The 19540-nt window shown below is 52.2% G+C and overlaps 2 protein-coding genes across 10 annotated transcripts in view; both read right to left on the bottom strand.

The window, feature by feature from the left end:
- Positions 1 to 5610, bottom strand: part of IPO9 (importin 9) — a 47023-nt gene extending 41413 nt beyond the window's left edge. For both annotated transcript variants that reach the window (XM_068541892.1, XM_068541893.1), the window contains exon 1: positions 5417 to 5610. In XM_068541892.1, the coding sequence (XP_068397993.1) occupies positions 5417 to 5579 (163 nt within the window). In that variant the 5' untranslated portion in view covers positions 5580 to 5610. The remainder of the gene's footprint in view (positions 1 to 5416) is intronic.
- Positions 5611 to 10625: 5015 nt separating this feature from the next.
- The window catches only part of NAV1 (neuron navigator 1), a 212991-nt gene continuing 204076 nt past the window's right edge, over positions 10626 to 19540 (bottom strand). For all 8 annotated transcript variants that reach the window (XM_068541883.1, XM_068541882.1, XM_068541885.1 and 5 more), the window contains 6 exons: positions 18781 to 18935; positions 18555 to 18626; positions 17924 to 18120; positions 17355 to 17473; positions 15740 to 15937; positions 10626 to 13855 (listed from right to left, as the gene is read on the bottom strand). In XM_068541883.1, coding sequence (XP_068397984.1) covers positions 13760 to 13855; positions 15740 to 15937; positions 17355 to 17473; positions 17924 to 18120; positions 18555 to 18626; positions 18781 to 18935 — 837 coding nt within the window. In that variant the 3' untranslated portion in view covers positions 10626 to 13759. The remainder of the gene's footprint in view (positions 13856 to 15739; positions 15938 to 17354; positions 17474 to 17923; positions 18121 to 18554; positions 18627 to 18780; positions 18936 to 19540) is intronic.

Raw genomic sequence — 19540 nt, 5'->3', positions numbered from 1 at the left:
TAGGAACCTATCAAAGATCACACTCCAATTTCCACCAATCACCGTGCTTCACACATCACTGAGATTGTAAAAGATGGTGAGAGTGAAAGATCATCAGGTAAAGATCCATGTGGGAGTCCAGAAACCTAAGTCAGCCAGGGGATTCATACCCACAACAAGCATTACAGAATGGATTTTCTCTGAAAGTTGATTTCCTCCACGTAGGAAAGTAGAAGCTTGAAAGTTCGAAAAATATGATTCTCTGTTCAAAAGCTTTAATGGGAAAGAAAATCTTCAAAGAGTATCATCTAAAGACAAATTTTTAAAACAGAATGGATAAACAGAATAGATTTTCTTCCCTACAGGCTCCCAGAGTTTCAAAAACAGTGACATGATTAACTCTGGTTTGGAAACCCCCCAAATTCAAAGACAAAGAGCTCATGTGCATTAGGTTACAGGGAGATATAAGAGGGAAGATATCAATTATTATTTTATTTAACCTAATTTAGTCTGTCTAGACCGTATACCCATTAGAAATACAGGATATCAGTCGCCATAAAAGAGTTTCGTATCATAAAATTTAATTTTATTTTTAGTTAGTTTAATTTTACCTTACTTAAAAGCTCTCTGAAGCATCACTGACAAGATGTGACAGTGGTGGTGTGCGGGTGATGAACTCTGTGCTCTATAAAACTCACAGGATGAAAAGCCAGGAAAAACCCTCAAGTTCTCTGAGACTTACTTTAACTCTGATCAACACCACTGCCTTATCCACTGATGACTTCTGTGAAGCAGGAAAATCTTATTTACAGATATTCACTTAACAGAGATCATACAATATTTTTTGATGAACTATAACTAAGTATATCCATAAAGAAAAATTTTAGTGTGTGTTGGGGGATTTCCAGTTTTTTCTGAACTTAACATAATTTCTTTAGAAAGCATTAGAACAGCTGAATAACTTACTTTGGGATGATTAAGGCAGGGAAAATACAAGAGACACAGACAGACAGAGCTGTTTCATTCTGTCTTGCTTGAAAAGGACCAATTCTAGATTAAACTAAGATTCAATCTATGAAGTTAGGCCAAAGGGGGACATTCTCAAGTGGGCTGTATGAAGTTAGCTTTCTAAAGCCATTTTCGTTAAGAAATTTAATTTCTCTAGTTCCCTTTCCCAAGGTGAATAAGGACAGACCTGTTCGGTTAACCTGGGTTTGTACCCTGACTCTAAGTGGTTCTGGATTAACCTTTAATCCAACCCAAAATGGTAGCCTCTGACTTCCTAAGGAATCTTTTGCTCTCTCTCCTTAATCATTCTCTGGCCTTTTAGTCTCTGCCGCCCTCTCTGGTTTTCCTCGCTCCTCTTTCTCTCATTTCACCCCACTTGGCAAAAACACGATCCTTCTATAACTTGGCTGAGAAGGGAAGATCTAAAGGAGAGCATGGAGGAGAAAGGATAAGCTGAGAAATACATGCTCCTGGTCTTAAGGGTCGACTGGAGACATGAGGCTTGGACGGTCAGGAAGGCTCCTACTAGGAAGAACTGGGGACAGGGACTGTCTGGGAAGGAGGGAGTTCTGAGGAGAGCTCTGGAGAAGTCCCCCTTTCTCACAGGGTTTTTCACAAAACCACAGCTGAAAGGAAAAAGAAAACTGCACCACTGGCCTTTTTCCGAGCGTGGCCGCCTTCCGCTCGGCTCAGTGCCCGCCACACGCCCAGGAGTGCGTCTGGATCCTGGAGGGCTCCCTTCGCAGGTGACAGTGCTTACGCTACACTGGAAGAGAGCCAGAAAAGCGCCCATGAGAACCAGAAAGCAAACTTCCACCAGCAGGATCATCTCTCTAGGCACCTAAGATGGGGAATCGACACAGATATCTCGGCAGCGTCGGATGTCAGGAAAAGCGAGGGAGGGATAATCCCCCCTCCCCAGCTCAATATAATGGTGGTGGGAGGAAAGAAAAAATGTATCTTCTGTGACATATCTGCTGGGAGCAAGACAGAAAAGACTAAGTCAAGGCCAAATGTCTTCATTTCTAACAGACAAAAGAAATAACTAAAAGAAGAAAATGACCTAGGGTCTAAATCTAGTCATATGAGAAAGTCTCTGCTACACTGGCTGGCCTGGAGAATTAAAGCTTCAGAATGGAAGCAACACATCCCACCACTCAGGTGATGCTCTCAGAGGACAGTACACAGGGAAGAAAAAAAAGGAAATAACTTCGTTCTAAGATATAAAAAAAGTCAAGCATAAATACACCAAAAAAAGAGAGCTGACATTGTCAAAGTCACGATCTTGTAATAAGTCACACAAAAAAGAGCTCATAAAGCTGAGTAGAGAACATTAGACTTTGACGTAAGAGACCTTTGGCAGTTCACAAACTTTCCTTCTCTTTAATTACTGTGTTTATAAGATGCTTGATATGATCCCACCTAGTAAATAAAATGGAATTAGAAGAATGCTCTAACAGATCAAAAAGACTAATTCTTACTTTACTGAGGTAGAACTAAATTCCTACAAACCCTGTTGATAAAACTCAAAATCTCAGTCTTCCTAAGGAAACAAAAGGGTACCAATTATCTGTTGGAATACTGTATAGCAGAGGAACCTCCAACTTTCAAGTAATAAGTTTCTCAGTTCAGGATGTGAGTGCTGTCTGAAGAAGGTGGCTAGTGGCACCATCTCCTCTGCCACTTAGCCCTGTTAAATAGGCTTTCACTAGTCAGAAGGGTTTGCTGGGTTTCCCTCAGATTCCAAGTGACTAGGGAAAACAGCAAGCACAGGGACTTGAGAAAACCATCCCAGGACACCAGGCTGGTGGGCGTAGCCTATCTTCATCCTTTCAAAATTAGCCCACTATACGAGTCAGGTGGATCTCTGACATACATACCGTTTCTTGGCTTAAGAGGACAGGTTCCCATTCTGGAAAACATGGTAACTGATAATAGGCAAGTTATTTCCCGGAAAATACCAGCTGGCAGACTGAATGACCTGGATGTACTTTGGGCTCCAGCACCTCAATTTTCTAAGATAACTGCTTCTTAAAATCTCCTCTACTCCAGAATCCGGTCAGAGCATGGCAACCTCTCTTATCTGTCCACTTAACAGGGAGTTGACAGCTGACCTGTGTCTTTCCCCCCAAATTAAATTAGAAATTGTTCCCTTTGTCAAAGGGAATAGATGGGTTAATCTTAGGGATCAGTTGGGACCAGTCTCCCACGTGAGGCAATAATAAGGCTCATAAAGACAGCGTGGTTATTTGAGGGGACAGAGGGACTAGAAACAACCAGGTCTGGTTGTCATCCAATCTTGGGCCTCTTGGAACCAAAAAAGGATTGAAAGAACACACATAATAATAGACACCAACTCCCAGATTCCCCATCAACTCCAAGTTTTAAGGAAGTGTGTTTCCTAGGACCAGAAAGCAAGGTTTCTTCTACTAGGATAAAACTAAAACATGAAGCAACTCCAAAGGAGTGGAAAAGATTCACTCACTTGCGAGAACGGCTGCTCGCCTAGGCCTGCAGGGTGTTGTTCTAACAGTGGGAGCAATGCCCTGCGCGCTTCCTCAGGCCAGACTGCTGGCTAAACCCGGGCTGGGAAGGCACATGCTCTGCTTTCATTAAAGGAAAAGAAACTGGCCGCGCAAAGGAAATGTGTGACATTCAGACTGAAGAGAAGACAGGAGGTACTCTGGACCCCATGGCAAAAAACAACTTGTTAAAGGCCACAAGAAGAGGAAAGGAGAGAAGCAAGGTACTGTATCTGAGGAACGGATCACCACCCGCCATCTCAAAAAGAGTTTACTGAAAGGGGTAGATTTCTATACTTTTTCAATAAACAAAAGAAATTAGACTATTTAAAAACACAAACAACCCCCAAAGGGTCCAAAGTACCACACTGAACTCCACAGACTTGATTCAACCCTGCACATCACATCCCAACCCTGTGAGTCACATGCCTTCCTACTGGGTCACCGACAGCAGGCTGCTGTGTCAAAGCCTCCCCACGGCTCGCAGCACACTGCTGGCAGCTTCCCAGTAAGTTATGGGGTGTGTGTGTGGGGTGTGTGTCGGTGTCTGTGTGAGAGGGAGAGAGAGAATCTATTCCCATCAGTGGCCTAGATCAAATGCAAACTTCTGCACTTCTGTTTAATTTCTTATTTTGAGACCCAAAAAGATGAAGTAAGAGAGTAGAACTTCAAGAAGATCTCAAGAAGATGGTAACTGACTTTGCCTAGATGAGACCATGGTGCTGGCTAGAGTCAAAGGGATCAGAGCCCAATCGGAGCTGCTGCTGGACAGTTCAAACACGAGCGAAGGTTCACCTTCTGTAGGAAAGCACCAGACCTATGCCTGGGGCACCGGGAACCCTGGGTGTCACTCAGGGAAGGTACCGGACCTTCAACTTTATTCAAGTAGCAACCTGAATGTGATGAGGTTCCTTTGCTCTGTCACCCTTTCTCCTTCACACGCAAGGGAGGCAGAGACGTTAGCGTGAATAAACGAATTTCACCTAGTAGGCTGTAATAACGCCTACAGTTCAATCTGTGCACGGCTCCTCTTTGAGGATCTGACATTTCACAAGACAATGACAATTACAACTGGGCCTTCAAAATGGTCCTTAACCTGCTAGATCCCAAATCGCAACGTATTTCCAATAGAGATAATTTAGTTCTTCAAGAGCTCTCTCATGCTACGGGAGAATATAAAATTAAATTTAAGTGAGCTTTGTCTTAAGTTCTTTTCAATAAAAACCCTCAGTCCATAGGCGGGCCAACTCCTACGGACACTCTGAGAGGTGGTGAGACCGTCCTGCTGAGCTGGAGGAGTCCGCAGGTTTGGAGTTCTGCCAGCGAAGCCCCGACAGGCCAGAAGTATTCCTGACATAAACCCCGAGCGGATTTCCCTCCTCCTGTTTCAGGATCTAATGCTCTTCGGAGCGTGGCTGCCCCGGGCCTGGAGAAAGGCCCGCTCGGCAGGAACTGGAGGACAACCTCAAGCCAACGGCTTGTTTTCTCCTCCATCACTTTCAAGCTTCCAATAGGAGGAGGGGGACAAAGACACAAAGACAAAGGACGATCGGCTTCTCCGAACAGTGCCGGCCGCTCCGAAAACCGGCGGGGACGCGGCGGGGAGGGGAGGCGGCCGCACAGGCGTGATTGATTCCCGGGGAAACGTGCGGAGGCCCCGCCAGGCCCCCAACTGACAGCCGCGCCCAGACCCGCCGTCCGGCGGAGAACGCGCCCCCGCCCCCCGCCCCCACTCCGGCCCCGCGCCCCGGCCCGGCGCCCCCGGCCCCGCGCTCCGCCCGGCCGGGCCCCAGCGGCCCCAGGCCTCCCCGGCCCACGACCTCCCCGGGCCCAGCCTCCGGCCGAAGCGCGGCCAGTAGTCAGCGCGGCCCAGACCCGCCGCCCTCGCGACGGTCCGCCTCACTCACCCTCCGTCACCTCCAGCACCTTAATCTGCTCCTCGGCGGCCGCCCGCACCTCCTGCACCGGGGACAGGATCCCGGTGAGCGTGTCCACCAACGCCTCCTTCAGCCCCTGGGCCACCGGCCCCGGCAGCCCAGAGGCCGCACCAGCTGCCGCCGCCGCCGCCATCTTGCTCCGCGCCGCGCGCCAGCCCCGCGGCCCAACCCGCCGCCGCCGGACGGCTCCTGCGCGCGGCCAATCCGCGAGGCCGTGCCTGCGCACTGGCCGGGCAAGCGCGCGCGGGCGGGGCCGCGGCCCTAACCTCCGGAGACAGCGCCACCTGCCGCGGGGACGAGAACTGCACCGTCTCCGCAGGAACCTGGCCGGGTGGCCAGGAGGTGGGGTTTCTTCTGCGGCTTAACGGCGGCTGGGCAGCCTCGCCGGGAGCGCAGCTGGTGACCTGTGACTCCACATGCACGGGTCCTTCACGCGTAAGATACCAAGTCAGGAGAGGGTGGGATGGGGATGGGTGGACGAGGCTTTAAGGAGAGGGTCGGAATTAGCTCCTCTTTCAAACCAACCGCTTTTGCCCCGAAACAAGTGAGAGTTTTCATCTCTTAGCCTCAGGAATCCAAAGGTCGGGGGAAGGAATCTGCGTGGACTGGGCAGTGGGGAGTCCATTGGTTTTTCAGGTGGATGAACCCAACCTCAAGGTTGGACCGTGGCTGGCCAGGAGAGAGCAGCGTGGGAAAGGGAATTCCGTCCAGAGTAAGTGCTTACAAGTCCCATTGAGAATAAGTCCTACTAGCTGAGAAAGTATAAAGTTTTTTTCCAGGGAAATTATGGCTGGACCTTACAGGGTGGGGGGATAAGTAGTTAATATGGCCATCCTGGGCTGCTCGGGGACATGGCTCAAGGTGCAGAGACACTCCTAAAGCCTGGAGCAAGCGGAGAGGACTGTTGAGAGGGGTTAGCAGTGCAGGGCAGGGGCAAGCACGCGGCGGCACAGGGATGGGGCTGTCGTTGGAGTGCCAGGGTCACAGCAAATGGGAACAGGCATTTCTTAGTAAGCTGTTCAGGTTAACTGCCTTGAAAACGTTTCTAGGAACCACAACTCCTTCCCAAGTGGCAACGGAAACCAGTTAGCAATTCCTAGCCCAGTTCTAAGACTTCAGAGGCTAAGCTGGTAACAGGAATTAAGTCACCTCGCCTGAGTATTCTTCCGAAAGAATGATTCCTCGATTATTTATTTTGAGGAGAGCTCTAAACGCACTTGCCACCTCCTACTAGAGGGCAGAGGTGGCTTGTGTCACCACAATTTCGTAGGGGAAAGATGCCCTTTTGGACGCCACAGTTCCACAGTAGGGCAGAGTAGGACTTCCTATTTTCCTTCTTTCAGTGGCCAGGAGAAGCAGAACTCTATTAGAACAGCTTCTTTTCTCAGAGGTTTAGTCACTTTTACCCCAAGAAGAAAACTTAGGCAAGTCCAGAGGGTGGTATGTTTTCAAACATCGAGGCAGTGGATGAAGGATTCAAAGAGCCCCGAGGTCTGGGCTGGACGTTTCGAGTTCTGGTGAAGGAGGCTGCGTCCAGTCTGCAAGCAGGACCCCACCCCACCCTCAACCAAAGGGGCCAAGAGGGTCCTGCTTAGGGCTGAGGATCAGATATCCAGGCAGGTGGCTCTTACCTCTGGGTTCGGCAAATGACCTTCCCGATCAAGGCACGTGCCAGGAGATAAATGGAGACGGAAACCAGACAGAGGGAGCTGGAGAGAGCTATAGGACAACACAGAAGATAACTTTATTGAAATGCAAATGGCATCAAACAGGTGACTCTTGGTGGGAGGAGACATGCCTGATGGACAGAGGGCCCAGGTGAGGGGCCTCTGGCAGTGATGGAGGAAGGCCTCTTCTGCGGCCCCGGCATGGATTTAACTTTCAACCACTTTGTTATTTAAGATGAATCACCGAGGGCACGGCCCAGCTCTCTTTATGATTGTTACCGCAACTATGTACAACGGCTCACTTTCTCTACATCAGATATAAAGGGGGGTAGGTTGAAAGAGGGAGGGCCAGTGATAAAAACCATAAACACACAGACACACACACATATCCTGGTTTGGGGGTTTGTGCACAATAAATTAAAAAAAAAAAAGTGTTGCAAAGATTCCTGCCCACCTTCCACCTGAGGATCGCCATGCGTTTGAGAAACAAGATTCCATCACACAAACAGCGCTGCCTAAAACGGGACGGGTGCGTTAGGGACAAGGAAAGGAACCCAGCAGGGGCTGGAATTCATTTGAGAAAAAGATTGTTCTGTTAAAAAAAAAAAACCCAAAAAACCAAAAACAGCAAGTGGGAGGTCCTCGCACAGCAGTGGCCCAGAGACGGGCTGGGATGGGGCTGGGATGGGAACCCCTGCCTTCCCATCCACATCTTCTGTCTGGAGACACAAGACATGGCCTGGATGCGGGGAGACCCCGCAGGAGCTGGATGAAGGACCCGGGGTGACTTTAGTGCAGCGCTTCACTCGCCTTCTCGTCCTCCTCCGGCTGCTTGGTCCCCGAGCTCAGGAGGCCCAATGCCGGATGGTTCTTCGTCCTCCACCCACAAGTGCTCTCATGAGGAAAATGGACAAACTTGAAACAAAACCAGTTGTACGCACCTCATCTCCCACACGGCCCCACCAGCGGGGGTCTGTGAGTTTGGAAAGATATGAAGCTCCTTTCAGATTAAAAAAAATTTTTTTTTTATTCTACCGCCATGAGCAGTTGTGTGTCCTGGTGCGGGGAAGGGATGGATGACCCCGACGACTTGGTGCTCCACTGCCTGAACCTTTCTCCTGCGGACTGAGCAGGGCCGGGGTGGGTGTGTGTGTGGGGGGGGGGGCAGGAGGTTCTGGCAGGTTCTCAGACCTGGCGATGCCCTTTAGAACTGGGGCAAGGGCGAGGGATGCTGCTAAGAGAACAAGTTTTCATGGAAATGCAAGTCACATTTTTAAACCGTTCTCATCCTATTGTATCACCAGAAAAAAGGTGAGTAGACACGTCACCCAGCAGAAGAGCTACCTGGAAGAGCTCTCCCACTGCGTCCCCCTGGGAAGCTCCTTAGGAATCTCAGAGCCATGACATTTTTCTCTGAAGGTTGTGTTTGACTAGGAGATGCAAGCATTCCCCCCTAACTTCTGCCCAAAGGCACACATACGCGTCCTTTCTGTTAAATGAAAGGAAAAACAGAATCATGAGGAAGCATGAGAACACTCTGAAACTAATGTTAAAGTCTGAATTATAACCTAGGACTTTATTTTTGGTCCTAAAGCCCCAGTGTGGGGACTCTGACCCTTGGCTTTCCCTAACACAGTGAGCTGCAAACCGTAGTGTGCAGAATTACCAAGAGGTTCGTTAAAACACGAATCGCTGGGCCTTCTCCCCAGTTTCTGATTCAACAGGTCCGGGCTGGGGTCTGAGAACTTCATGTCTAACAAGTCCTCAGAGGCTGCCAGCACTGCTGGTCTGGAAACATATGTAAGAACATATTAAGAAACGAAAGAGGTGGGCGTCAGCTCCCAGTTCCGATGCAGAAAATATAGCAGCACACAATATGTTGTTTTGGCAGAAAGCTATGAATTCGAGTATGCAATGTCTGTCACGGGGGCCTATCCAATTAACTCACTTGTCGAGAAATCAGAATAAATAGTTTAGAGGAGGCAAAAAAAAATGAAAGAGGTGGGAATTCCCTGGCAGTCCAGTGGTTAGGATTCGGTGCTTTCACTGCTGTGGCCTGGGTTCAATCCCTGGTCGGGGAAGTAAGATCCTGCAAGCCGAGGGGCACAGCCAAAAAGAAAAAAAAAAAAAAAAAAGAGAGATGAATCAAGGGACCAAGTGTTCACTTACTTCCATGACCATGCCTGTCACAGAAAAGTCTCCGTGGCATAACCACTAAGAAAGAACCAAAACACCAAAGTGGGAGGATCCAGTACACACAGGCTTAATTTTCCACTGTGTTGGTATTTCTGCAGCTTCCAAATTTCTCTTGGTGTCCTCACGTTCAGACTATGCCGTCTCTCGCAGGGTCTGCGGCTGGAGCACTTGCTCCAGGCTGGGCTGAGCTGACACGCACACATGGACCTTCAGCAGTGGGCAAGCCAAGGTGGTGGCCCCCTGTATCCCTGATCAGGTTGACTGAGGGCTCATGAATATATAAAACGGATTCAACTGTAAAGGGCGTTATCCTCAGGCTTTGGCCTTCTGGGAACACAGTGTCCCTAAGACCATTTTCTCACGGCCTCTTTGGTGGGGGCCACGGACCAGAACTCACTAGTAGATATCAGTCATCATAAGAGAGTACTGGGGTTCCACTAGTGAACCCTCTGGAAGAGCACATTTCTCCCCATCAGTTGAGGGGGTTTGCTTATAGAGTCTATACTTACTAGCTTCAGCTTAGCTAAGGCCCAGGATTAAGGAAAGGGAAAAAAGTATGATGAGAAGTTACATTTGGTGACCCAGATGACTTTAGCCCTAGAAAGAATGCCCCGTTCAATGTGTGATTAGCACAAGCGCAACTTCCTCTCCCAAACGCCTTGCAATAAAGGGTCCCTAAAGCAGCATGGAGGCTTGCCCTGATCCCAGCTTACAGGGCCAAGCCCCACTCATGCAGGCAACTTTCACCTCTGTGCAGGGTAGGTGTGTGTGAGGTGCTGGTGAGAAGGAGCAGGTCACCACTGCTTTCTTCCTCCTCTTGGACAAGTACAGGAAATAAAGTGACCTCAGAGCCTGAAGAGTGCCCCTCTGAAGACTGGGAGTCTTGTCTCAGGGAGCTAGGAGTGAAGAAATGGTGAGATTAGGCCCAAACCAGGAAAACCAGAAAGCAAGAAATAAAAATTTTTTAAAAAATCACTATTTTGTCTTAGGTTCTTAAGGAGTATGGGTAGATGAGTGAGAAGGTTGGTAATTCAGAACCAAAGCTTAGCATGTGACCAAAGCTTAGCATGTCAACCACTAAGGACTCTGCAATGGGGGCTCCCCAGGACCTCAGGAAACCCTACTTCCCTGCAGCTTCCCGAGGCTTCGACCACGTGACAGAGACGCTGGGATGACACTCAACGCACACACAGAGATAAGCACCGCAGAGCTGCCTCAAAGCAGAGGTTTTAAAAAATACTCGATAAAGCTCAGAAGATAGGGAGTGGCAGCCGTCAACTGCTCTTGTGAGAGAGACACACACAGACATCGGGTCCTCTGCTGGCCTCCATTACCTAGTACTTTATTTTTCGTGCCTAGGCAGGGGCTGAGGACAAATACACTGGACAAAATGCGTTGGTCTCCTTCATCCAGGAACGAGGGGCCGCAGCCGCACCTCTGCCCTGAAGCGGGGTTGGGCATTGAACCACGTGGTCTGCTCGCCGGCTTTGGTGAGGAAAGGAGTTGGGGGCTGGAGGTGGGGGAGGGCACACACTCCAGTCCTGGAGAGGCCGGATTCTTCTCAAGGTGCTGGGCGTTGAGAGTTTAGCCCTGGGACCCAGCTTTTCTTTTTTGAGGGATCCCAGTGGTCTCGACCAAGAAGCAGGGGTGTAGGTGGGAGAGAATGCTGTGGATCTGCACTTGCCACTCATTCCAGGGTGGAGGCAGTGGGGCTCGGGTTTCAGCTTCAGAGGACTCTGGATGAGCGCCCCGAGGGTCCTAGCACCGTGAGGAGGCTCGGCCTGCCCCAGTCGCCATGTCACCGTGATTCCTGGGGGATGACCAACGCCCACAGCCAGGGGCCCAGGTGGACAAGTGGAAACAGGGGCCCAGGCTCCAGAGGGAAAGCGGAGGGGCGGTGCCACTTCGCCAGATGGGATCCCACTTTCTGGCGGCAAGTGGCTGGAGACCCGGGCTAAACGCAGCAGTCAGCCGAGAGCAGAGCGGTGGATCCGGGAACGGAGATGAAACGCCGGAACCCGAGGCCTCCAGAGCCAGCCTGCTGAGGATCCACGTAAACTTCGCGGTGGTATCCACGGTGACCAGGGAAGCAGGAATCGCTTTGGGGGTCTGAGGCAGTTGGAATGGAGGAAGAGGGTCACCCCTTTCCTTTTTCTCAAGTAGCCAGTTAATACCCATGATCGAAGGCACTGGCTGGGCAGCACCGAGAACAGAGAGAAAGGCTCAGCCCCCGGGTGGAGACGGCGCTGGGAGCCTAAGCCCGGCCACGGGACTGCAGCCGGGGAGGGGCCATGAGAGGCCAGAGCCCAGAGAAGGCCCGCTCGGGTGTTTCCCCGTCCTTCCAAGCTAGAACGCCCACCTCTGGGGCCTCCTCCTTCTGCACGGCGGAGACCTTAAGGCAGTGATGTCAGCACCATCCTTGGACAGACAGCCTCTTCCCGCTCAGAATTGCATATTTTCCGGCTGAGTTGGGGGTCTCCACGGCTCTAGCAGCATCAGCAGACGTCGTCTCCAGCAGAGACGAACCCGTCACCCACGGGAGCCACCGGGTGAATGCAGAAGCTTTTGGAGGGAGCAATCTGGACCACCTTTTGGACCTAAATGAAAGTCTTCTGATACGAAGATTCAGATGCAGCCACTCCTTGGTTTGGCGGGACAGAGCGATCCTGGTTAGTGATTAGTGTGCCTGTAGGTTCTGATAAGGTCTTGTGCTACTTGGGGATCTGAAGAGCAAACACTTGGGCCCAGGCTCATCACACATCCCTGGTCTGCAGAGCCCAAAACCGCAGCCTCACCAGGCAACCCAGTGCGCCGGACACCTAGTCACGGGCTTCTCGCTGGCTGGCTCCTGGGGTTTTGGCTCCATTTCTCAGGTGATCCTGAAGGTCCAGAAAACAAGGAGATGTGTGCATTTAATGGAAGTTAACATGTCCTACTAGACTGTGAACGTAAGGGCCCACGTCTTTTTTTTTTTTTTAACCTAGTGACTTGTACACGGTAAGTGCCCTATAAGTGCTTGTCCAATGAAGGAATTAGGACTGCCGAAAACTTCAGGGCAACTTCTGCAAAAAGTGGATCCCTTCGGAAGGCAGATCTCTGCCACCAAATCAAACTCCTTATATTCTGATTGGGAGCATCTCACATGGATGTCCGCTCCTAAGGGACTAGTCACTTGTTCTAAACCAACAGTAAAGGCCGGCTGGGGATTTTGGATTCAGTTGGGCAAAGCGGTCGCCATCAGAATAGTGCAGCGAGGGGCTCCACAGGCCACAGGACAGAGAGATTTCCAGTTTCCGGTTTTCCTCCAGTCCACGGGGAAGCTCAGATTAGATCTTGTATCAGGGTGAGGCGATGCGCTCTCCTCCAGAGGCTGGCCGCCGGGCTCCAGGCAGAGCGTGTGTTTTCTCAAAAGGGACCTCGAGGTCCCTCTTGTCCCACTGCTGAGCCAATGCTTCATGTCCCATGTGAGCCCCAAGGGTGGCAGACATAGTGGCATGGCAGGTGTCTAGCTGGTGCCAATCAGGTGGCATCGGGCTCTCCAAAGAGCGACTTGGAAAAGCAACGTGAGCATCTCGTGGACGTGGGAGGAAATGGAAAAAAAGAAACCAAAAAAAGAGGAGGAGAATAAATAGGCAAATGGGAGGGGAAAATGGAAACAAAACAAAAAACAAAAATAAAAAGTAAAAAAAGTAGGGTTTATTGACTCATGCGTGTTAAATTAGAGGCTGAGACGGAGCCGGCGGTGCTTCTCCGAAGGCTGTGGTGGCACCTCTGGGGTCTGGCAACTTCTCAGATCACAGCCGTCTCGTCGGTGCCCCCATGTGGTCCAGAGGGCAGGGCGGCCGGCACGCTCTCTGCCCAGGCAAATGGATTTCCTCCCTCCAGCTTCAGCTTTTCTTTTTTTTTTTTTTTTTAAACCCTTTACAGATTGATTTAAACGTTTTTAAATCACATGCTTCTTTTTCTGGGCTGCAGCCAAATCTCGGGGTGCGGGGAGAGCTGTTGGCAGTGGCGACGGAACTGGGCAGGGTCCGCGGGAAGGTCTGGGGAGCCGCCGCCTCCCCCCGCAGATTCCCCCACGGGGCCGTGTCTCTGAGTTGTCTGTGAGCATCAGTTACGAACCACTGCAGGCTTGTTTGATGTCTTCTGAACCCCTCCCCAGCAAGCTCAGGAGTTTGTAATTGAGACAAGAAATCAAGGAAAAAGACCCAGGATCATCTTTTCCCCAAAGTCACAAGAGGAGGCCAGGAAATGTACCTGGGGACACAGGTCCACCCACCAGTCCCAGCGGGAGTTCTTGAAGGTGCAGCACCAGGAAGCCGCCCCCTCCTTCCACCTCCCCCCTCCTGTCCTCGTGGCCAGAGAGCCAGCGCCCAGGAGGAAGCGGGGAGGAGGAGGCCGCCCGCCGCAGTGTCCGTGTCCTGCTGTCCTGTGACTGGCCGCCGGGCCCTCAGAGCGTGGCCTGGAGGTTGGGGTCCAGGATGCTTTCTCGGTCTGGAGACTCGATGTAATTGGCAGCCTCCTGAAGTTTCAGCAGCATGGCCATCTAAAGAGGGGCGGAGAGACAGTTACGGAGAGTTGGGACTTTGGGAAACACAGAAAATCAGACTGTGGGGTCTGGTCCTGGGTCTGCAAGGGGCTGAGAGCCCAGAGAGTTTGCGGCTGTTTCAGGAAGAGGCCAAGATGACTGCTTCCACCCTGCGTGTAAGCTCGAATGCAGGGACCAGCCCTCGGGAGTGCCGGGCAGGTAGGGTGCTGCTCTGGCCGTGACGTGCGGGGAAGGCCAGAGGGCAGAGCCACCTCCGCCCCGCAAGGTGCCGGCGCTCCCGCAGATCCAACCAGTCCTAGGAGGGGGTGGGAAGGGCCCAAAGACCGTCTAACAGCTCTCCTTGCAACAGACCACGGCCCAGCGGCTGCACCCAGTGCCCTTAGGACCTGCTTCTCCCTAGCTCCCACCGCATCGCTTCAGCGGGGGCTGAGCTGTGCCGCGCGGCACGTGGGATCTTAGTTCCCCGACCAGGGATCGAACCCGCACCCCTTGCATTGGAAGCGTGGAGTCTTAACCACTGGACCGCCGGGGAAGTCCCACCTCCCGCCCTTCTTCCTCAGTTTCCCTCAACACTTCACGACTCTGACTCTCCATTCAGCTAAGGAAGCCTCATTGCCTCTCTATGGCTCTGCCTTCCAGCCTCTGTTTCCATGATATTCGCACCCTCCCGATTTAAAAGCCTTTTGACACAGAGGACACCTGTCTTCTACAAGGTCAAAATTTAAATAAAATGTCTTAGGACTAAAGTAGAGGAATCTCCTACTCGAAAAGGTAAAATTGCAAGGTCCTGGAGTTTGTGCACGTTAAGTTTTTCAGACCATCTGCCAAATCATCCTCCAAAACAGTGACTGACAAATGCCCCACCAGCAGAAGGAAGGTCCAAGCTTCCCCACACACACGATTCTGCAAACGTGAAACAGTTATCTCCTTGTGATACGCGTCTCCTCAGTGATTAGGGAGGGAAAGGGTCTTTTTCTGTTTTTATTGGCCCTTTTTTTTAATAGTACTTTTTAAGTTAATTAATCTATTTATTTATTTACTTATGTATTTATTTTTGGCTTCGTTGGGTCTTCGTTGCTGCACGCCGGCTTTCTCTAGTTGCGGCGAGCGGGGGCTACTCTTCGTTGCAGTGCGCGGGCTTCTCATTGTCGTGGCTTCTCTTGTTGTGGAGCACAGGCTCTAGGCACGCAGGCTTCAGTAGCTGTGGCACACAGGCTCAGTAGTTGTGGCTCGCGGGCTCTAGAGCGCAGGCTCAGTAGTTGTGGCTCACGGGCCTAGTTGCTCCGTGGCAGGTGGGATCTTCCGAGACCAGGGCTCGAACCTGTGTCCCCTGAATTGGCAGGTGGATTCTTAACCACTGCGCCACCAGGGAAGTCCCTTTATTGGCCCTTTGCATTTCCTCCAGTCAACACCTGCCCCTTGCCTCCTTTGCCCATTGTTGTTCTGCATGGCAGTTTTGGGGGGAAGGGTCACGTGTTCTGGGTGTCAATCCTCTCTTGGTTACGAGCACTGCAGGTATTTCCCCTGGTTTGTCACTTGTCTCCGCTTACTTTCTACGGGCTCCTATAGTCCCTGGACCGCGGCAGCCCCCAGGATGACACCAGGGACCAGCAGCGGGAGCAGGACAAGCACCCATGGGTCCCACTGCTCTCCTGCTCTGGCCGCCGTTCCCACCTGGGCTCTGCCCGGACCCGGGTCGTTGCTAGATGACACACACCTTGCTGGCGGGTGACACTGTGTAGCTTAGCCCAGGGTTCTGATGGCCAGAGTTTCCCACCCACTGGCCTCATGCTTGTCCAGGCCTCCGGGCCCCAGCGGGCTGTGGACGAGGGTTCAGTTCTGTGACACTCTGACTTTTGCCTTAGAGCGGCCTCTACTCACCAGCGGGTCGGAGTCCAGGGAGCTGGGGGTGCTGTCCTTGACCGTCCTGTCCTCAGGGGGCGAAGCAATGCTGTGAGGGCCCACGGTGGGTGGGGGCAGGTGGTACAGCTTTGACTGGTCTTGTTGGGCTGACGGCCAGGGAAGAGTGTCCCGGACCCACTCCACGGGGTCCTCCCAGGCGGCTTTCTGCCCGTGAACCTGGAGAGAAGGAGAAATGTGATCACTGGGCGAGGAACCCGCAGATGAGAGGCTTGTTCGTGGAGTCTCCTGATGGCGTGTGTACTTCCTCAAACGTAAAGCTTGAGGCTCTGATCCCTGTGGGATTTCCTTTGTGTTTCCCAACAAGGGAAGTAAAATAAGTTGGCATAAATTGGTAGAAACCATTTGGGAGGATAATTTGGCAGACTGCATTAAAACTTAACATGGACAAATCTTACGACCCTACGATTTTATTTTCCAAGTAAATTCTTTCAGTTTAGTAATACCTTTTGAAAGAAATTTCAACTTTGTTGAAATGAGATATTATCTGTGTAAAAATGATGTAAGTCGGGGGACTTCCCTGGTGGCGCAGTGGTTAAGAATCCGCCTGCCAATGCAGGGGACACGGGTTCAAGCCCTGGTCCGGGAAGATCCCACGTGCTGCGGAGCAACTAAGCCTGTGAGCCACAACTACTGAGCCTGCACTCGAGAGCCCGCGAGCCACAACTACTGAAGCCCGCGCGCCTAGAGCCCGTGCTCCGCAACAAGAGAAGCCACCGCAATGAGAAGCCCGTGCACCACAACGAAGAGTAGCCCCCGCTCACTGCAACTAGAGAAGGCCCGCGTGCAGCAACAAAGACCCAACTCAGCCAAAAATAATTAATTAATTAACTTAAAAAAAACACAAAAGAGCTTTTAAAAAAATGATGTAAGTTGGAAAACTATTAATAACAGTGCAAATTAAATGAAATAATGATACACTGCATCTCTAGAAATCTACCATATCATCAGGCAGTGTCTATCACAGTGACACATTACTTCTATGGATAATACGTGACCAGTAGGGTCTAGTCACCGCATCACAGGTCACTGGATCATGCCCTAATTAACACGTGAGAAAACTAAGGAGGTTTTAAAAAAAATGACATTTTCCTTTCACACCAAGTTCTTATTCTAACTTTTACTTTTACAAGTGTTTTCACGTATTTCATTTGCCTTCGCAACACTGCCAGTGATTTAGGCAGAACAGAATTTATACCACCTCCTTTTTTACACATGAGGATATTAAACAGTTTAAGCAACTTGGCCAGAGTAACATATTAGTAGTTAGTAATGAGCTAAGGCTGTAATAGGGTTTTACTTAATTCTTTGCTCAATTATTTCTCTCTCTGCCCTGATCCCTAGAGCAGAGCCAGAAGGCCTAGGGCTGGACACACGGCCCCAGGGTCAGTGGTCATTTAGCGATTTGCTGAACGCTGGCCGAAGGCAGGAAAGCAGCGTGGTCTGTCCAGTGCCTCACCCGACCTGTCAGGAGGAGACCCTAAAGATCTCCGTGGCCCCGTGTCTAACCCTGTTTCCGCTCTGTGAGGTGGGCCAGCCTGGCGTCTGGGCTGAGCAGAGTCGAGGGCGGGCTCACCTTGATGCCGTCCTTGGCCCCTTCCTGCAGGTAGGGAATGATGGAGTTGTTCCATAGGTCAATGAACCAGGTCCGGAAGTCCTCAATGCCGATGGGGCAGGACAGAAAGAAGCAGGGGCCTGGGAAGAGGACAGGGCCGTGAAGACGGCCGAGAACCTTGCTCTCCCTGGTCATCTGCCCCCTTGACTCCTTAACACCAGGCAGAGGGTCTCATAACCACAGGGTTGAAAGAAGCGCAGGGCTGGGCTAAACTGAGACTGAGGTCAGGACGGGCGGGAGCTGAGAGCCTGGCTGCAGCCTCGTGAACGATGCCTCCCTGGGTGGACGGGAGGTGGGGGAGCGAGGGGAAATCCCTTCCCCCCTTCTTCCCAGTAATCGTGGGGAAATGAGGGTGAGGGGTCAGCTCTCTGATGGCTGACTCAGGGTGCGGACTGCGCCGGGGGCGCTGGCGCAGTGACTCAGGCACAGGGTCGGTGACTCTATGTGCTGAAGACACGAGAAGGCAGGGGAGTGCCCCCGACCCTGGCCCCCAGGTGCGGCGCAGCAGGCCATGGCAGGGCGGGCCGTACCGATGAGGAAGTCCGAGGTGCTGTGCTTCTCCAGGAAGGTGTGCAGGTGGTACCACAGCTTGGGCACCCAGTCCAGCACCCGCAGCACCTCCTCCCTGTTGGCGTTGACGTCGCAGTCCGACTCCACCAGCTTCCTCCTCAGGTAGCGAACCAGGAAGCCGTTGGCAGGCTCCACGTTGTTGGAGAAGGTCAGCATCCTGCGGCCAGGGATGCGAAGGGTGGGGCGGAGTGCGCAGGGACGTGTCCGGCTCATCCCCCGCGGGCCCATCCCCCCCTTCCTCCCACTAATGCCCGTGGTGTCCGCTGAACTCAGGGCCGCGGCAGAGCTGACTTCTCAGATCGGTGACCCCCCTCAGGTAACCATCTGACCTCACTGGCCTGGACAAGGGGCGTGCGGGCACAGAACCTGAACCTCAGCCACGAAGCCGCATCTCTCAGTTTTACAGTCCTCTCCTGTCTCAGGGGTCGGTCTCCCCCTGCACTGACACAGCACACACACCTGCCCTCTCCCCAGCCCACAGGGCTCCGCTACTTCTGTCTCCTTCTGCTACGCCTCTGGCCACATCCTGGATTGAACTGGTTTACAGACTCGGGTAGGGTTGGAAGGCTCATCCAGGGCCACAGTCCTTACCTGAAGCTCAGATGCAAGCCGTGATTGGGTGTCATTTTCACCGGCTGATTAGTGGTGCCTATAATATAGGGACTGTGGGAAGAGAGAGAAAAGATTTGCTTAGACTTGTCTGAACACTTGCTTTCTGCCATGTACCCTCCCGCGACGCCCATGGGAAGCTCACAGCTTGGGCTGAGACCGGGCTCTCCTCCCCACTGTGATGAAGCTGGTCCTGACTCCAGCTTACCATTTGTGATACTTGCAGGTCAAGGCCCCATTGACCAGCTCGCTGATGGAGCCTGCTTCACTCAGGTCATCCAGTAGGATCACCAGGGGGACATCCCCAATTCCTGTTTCCCGGTCTATCTGGTTAGCCAGGTTGGAGAGATACAGCTGCAGATCCTGAAATGAAAAAAGGCGGTGGGTCAACACTCGGTAGCAGTGAGCCCCTGGATAAGCCTTGAAGAGAAGGGTTTCAGAGAAGCTGAGCTGCCTCTGGATCCCCTGGGGCCTTGGTTCCTGTTTGACGCGCTTGGACGTGGAACTACGGAAGACGCCACCCCAGACCGATCAGCAGTGGCCCAAAGGCTCAGAGCAACCTTCTGAAGCGGTGGCCCCTAGAGCCCACAGGGTTGGGGAACACACGCTTTTCTTCAATGGATTTACACCAGGAACCACTCCTAATGGACGCGCCTCCCCGTGGGGCAGAGGTGGAGGCCAAGGTTTGAAGCCACGGCACAGCGTCGGGGGGAACTCGGGAGGCAGCAGGACCTGGCAGGGGACAGCACAGTAGTGACAGTTCTGTGTGCTTCCCTGAAGGAAGCCCACCGTCAGAGACAAATCCTGGAGAGAAAGGAAATGAAAGAGAAGCGGGGGACTGACAAGGTGGGCGGAGGGCCACTGGGACATGAGGGGACAGAGCGCGGACCGCGGTCCCTGCTGGGGTGGCAGCTCCCGGAGGCCCAGGGAGGGAGGAGACTGGGGCAGGGCTGAGGCGGGAAAGGGGG

Source organism: Eschrichtius robustus, chromosome 3 (assembly GCF_028021215.1).
Source record: "Eschrichtius robustus isolate mEscRob2 chromosome 3, mEscRob2.pri, whole genome shotgun sequence".
Taxonomy (NCBI): domain Eukaryota; kingdom Metazoa; phylum Chordata; class Mammalia; order Artiodactyla; family Eschrichtiidae; genus Eschrichtius; species Eschrichtius robustus.
The sequence above is the reverse complement of the archived record's forward strand: the minus strand, read 5'-3'. Positions and strand labels throughout refer to the sequence as shown.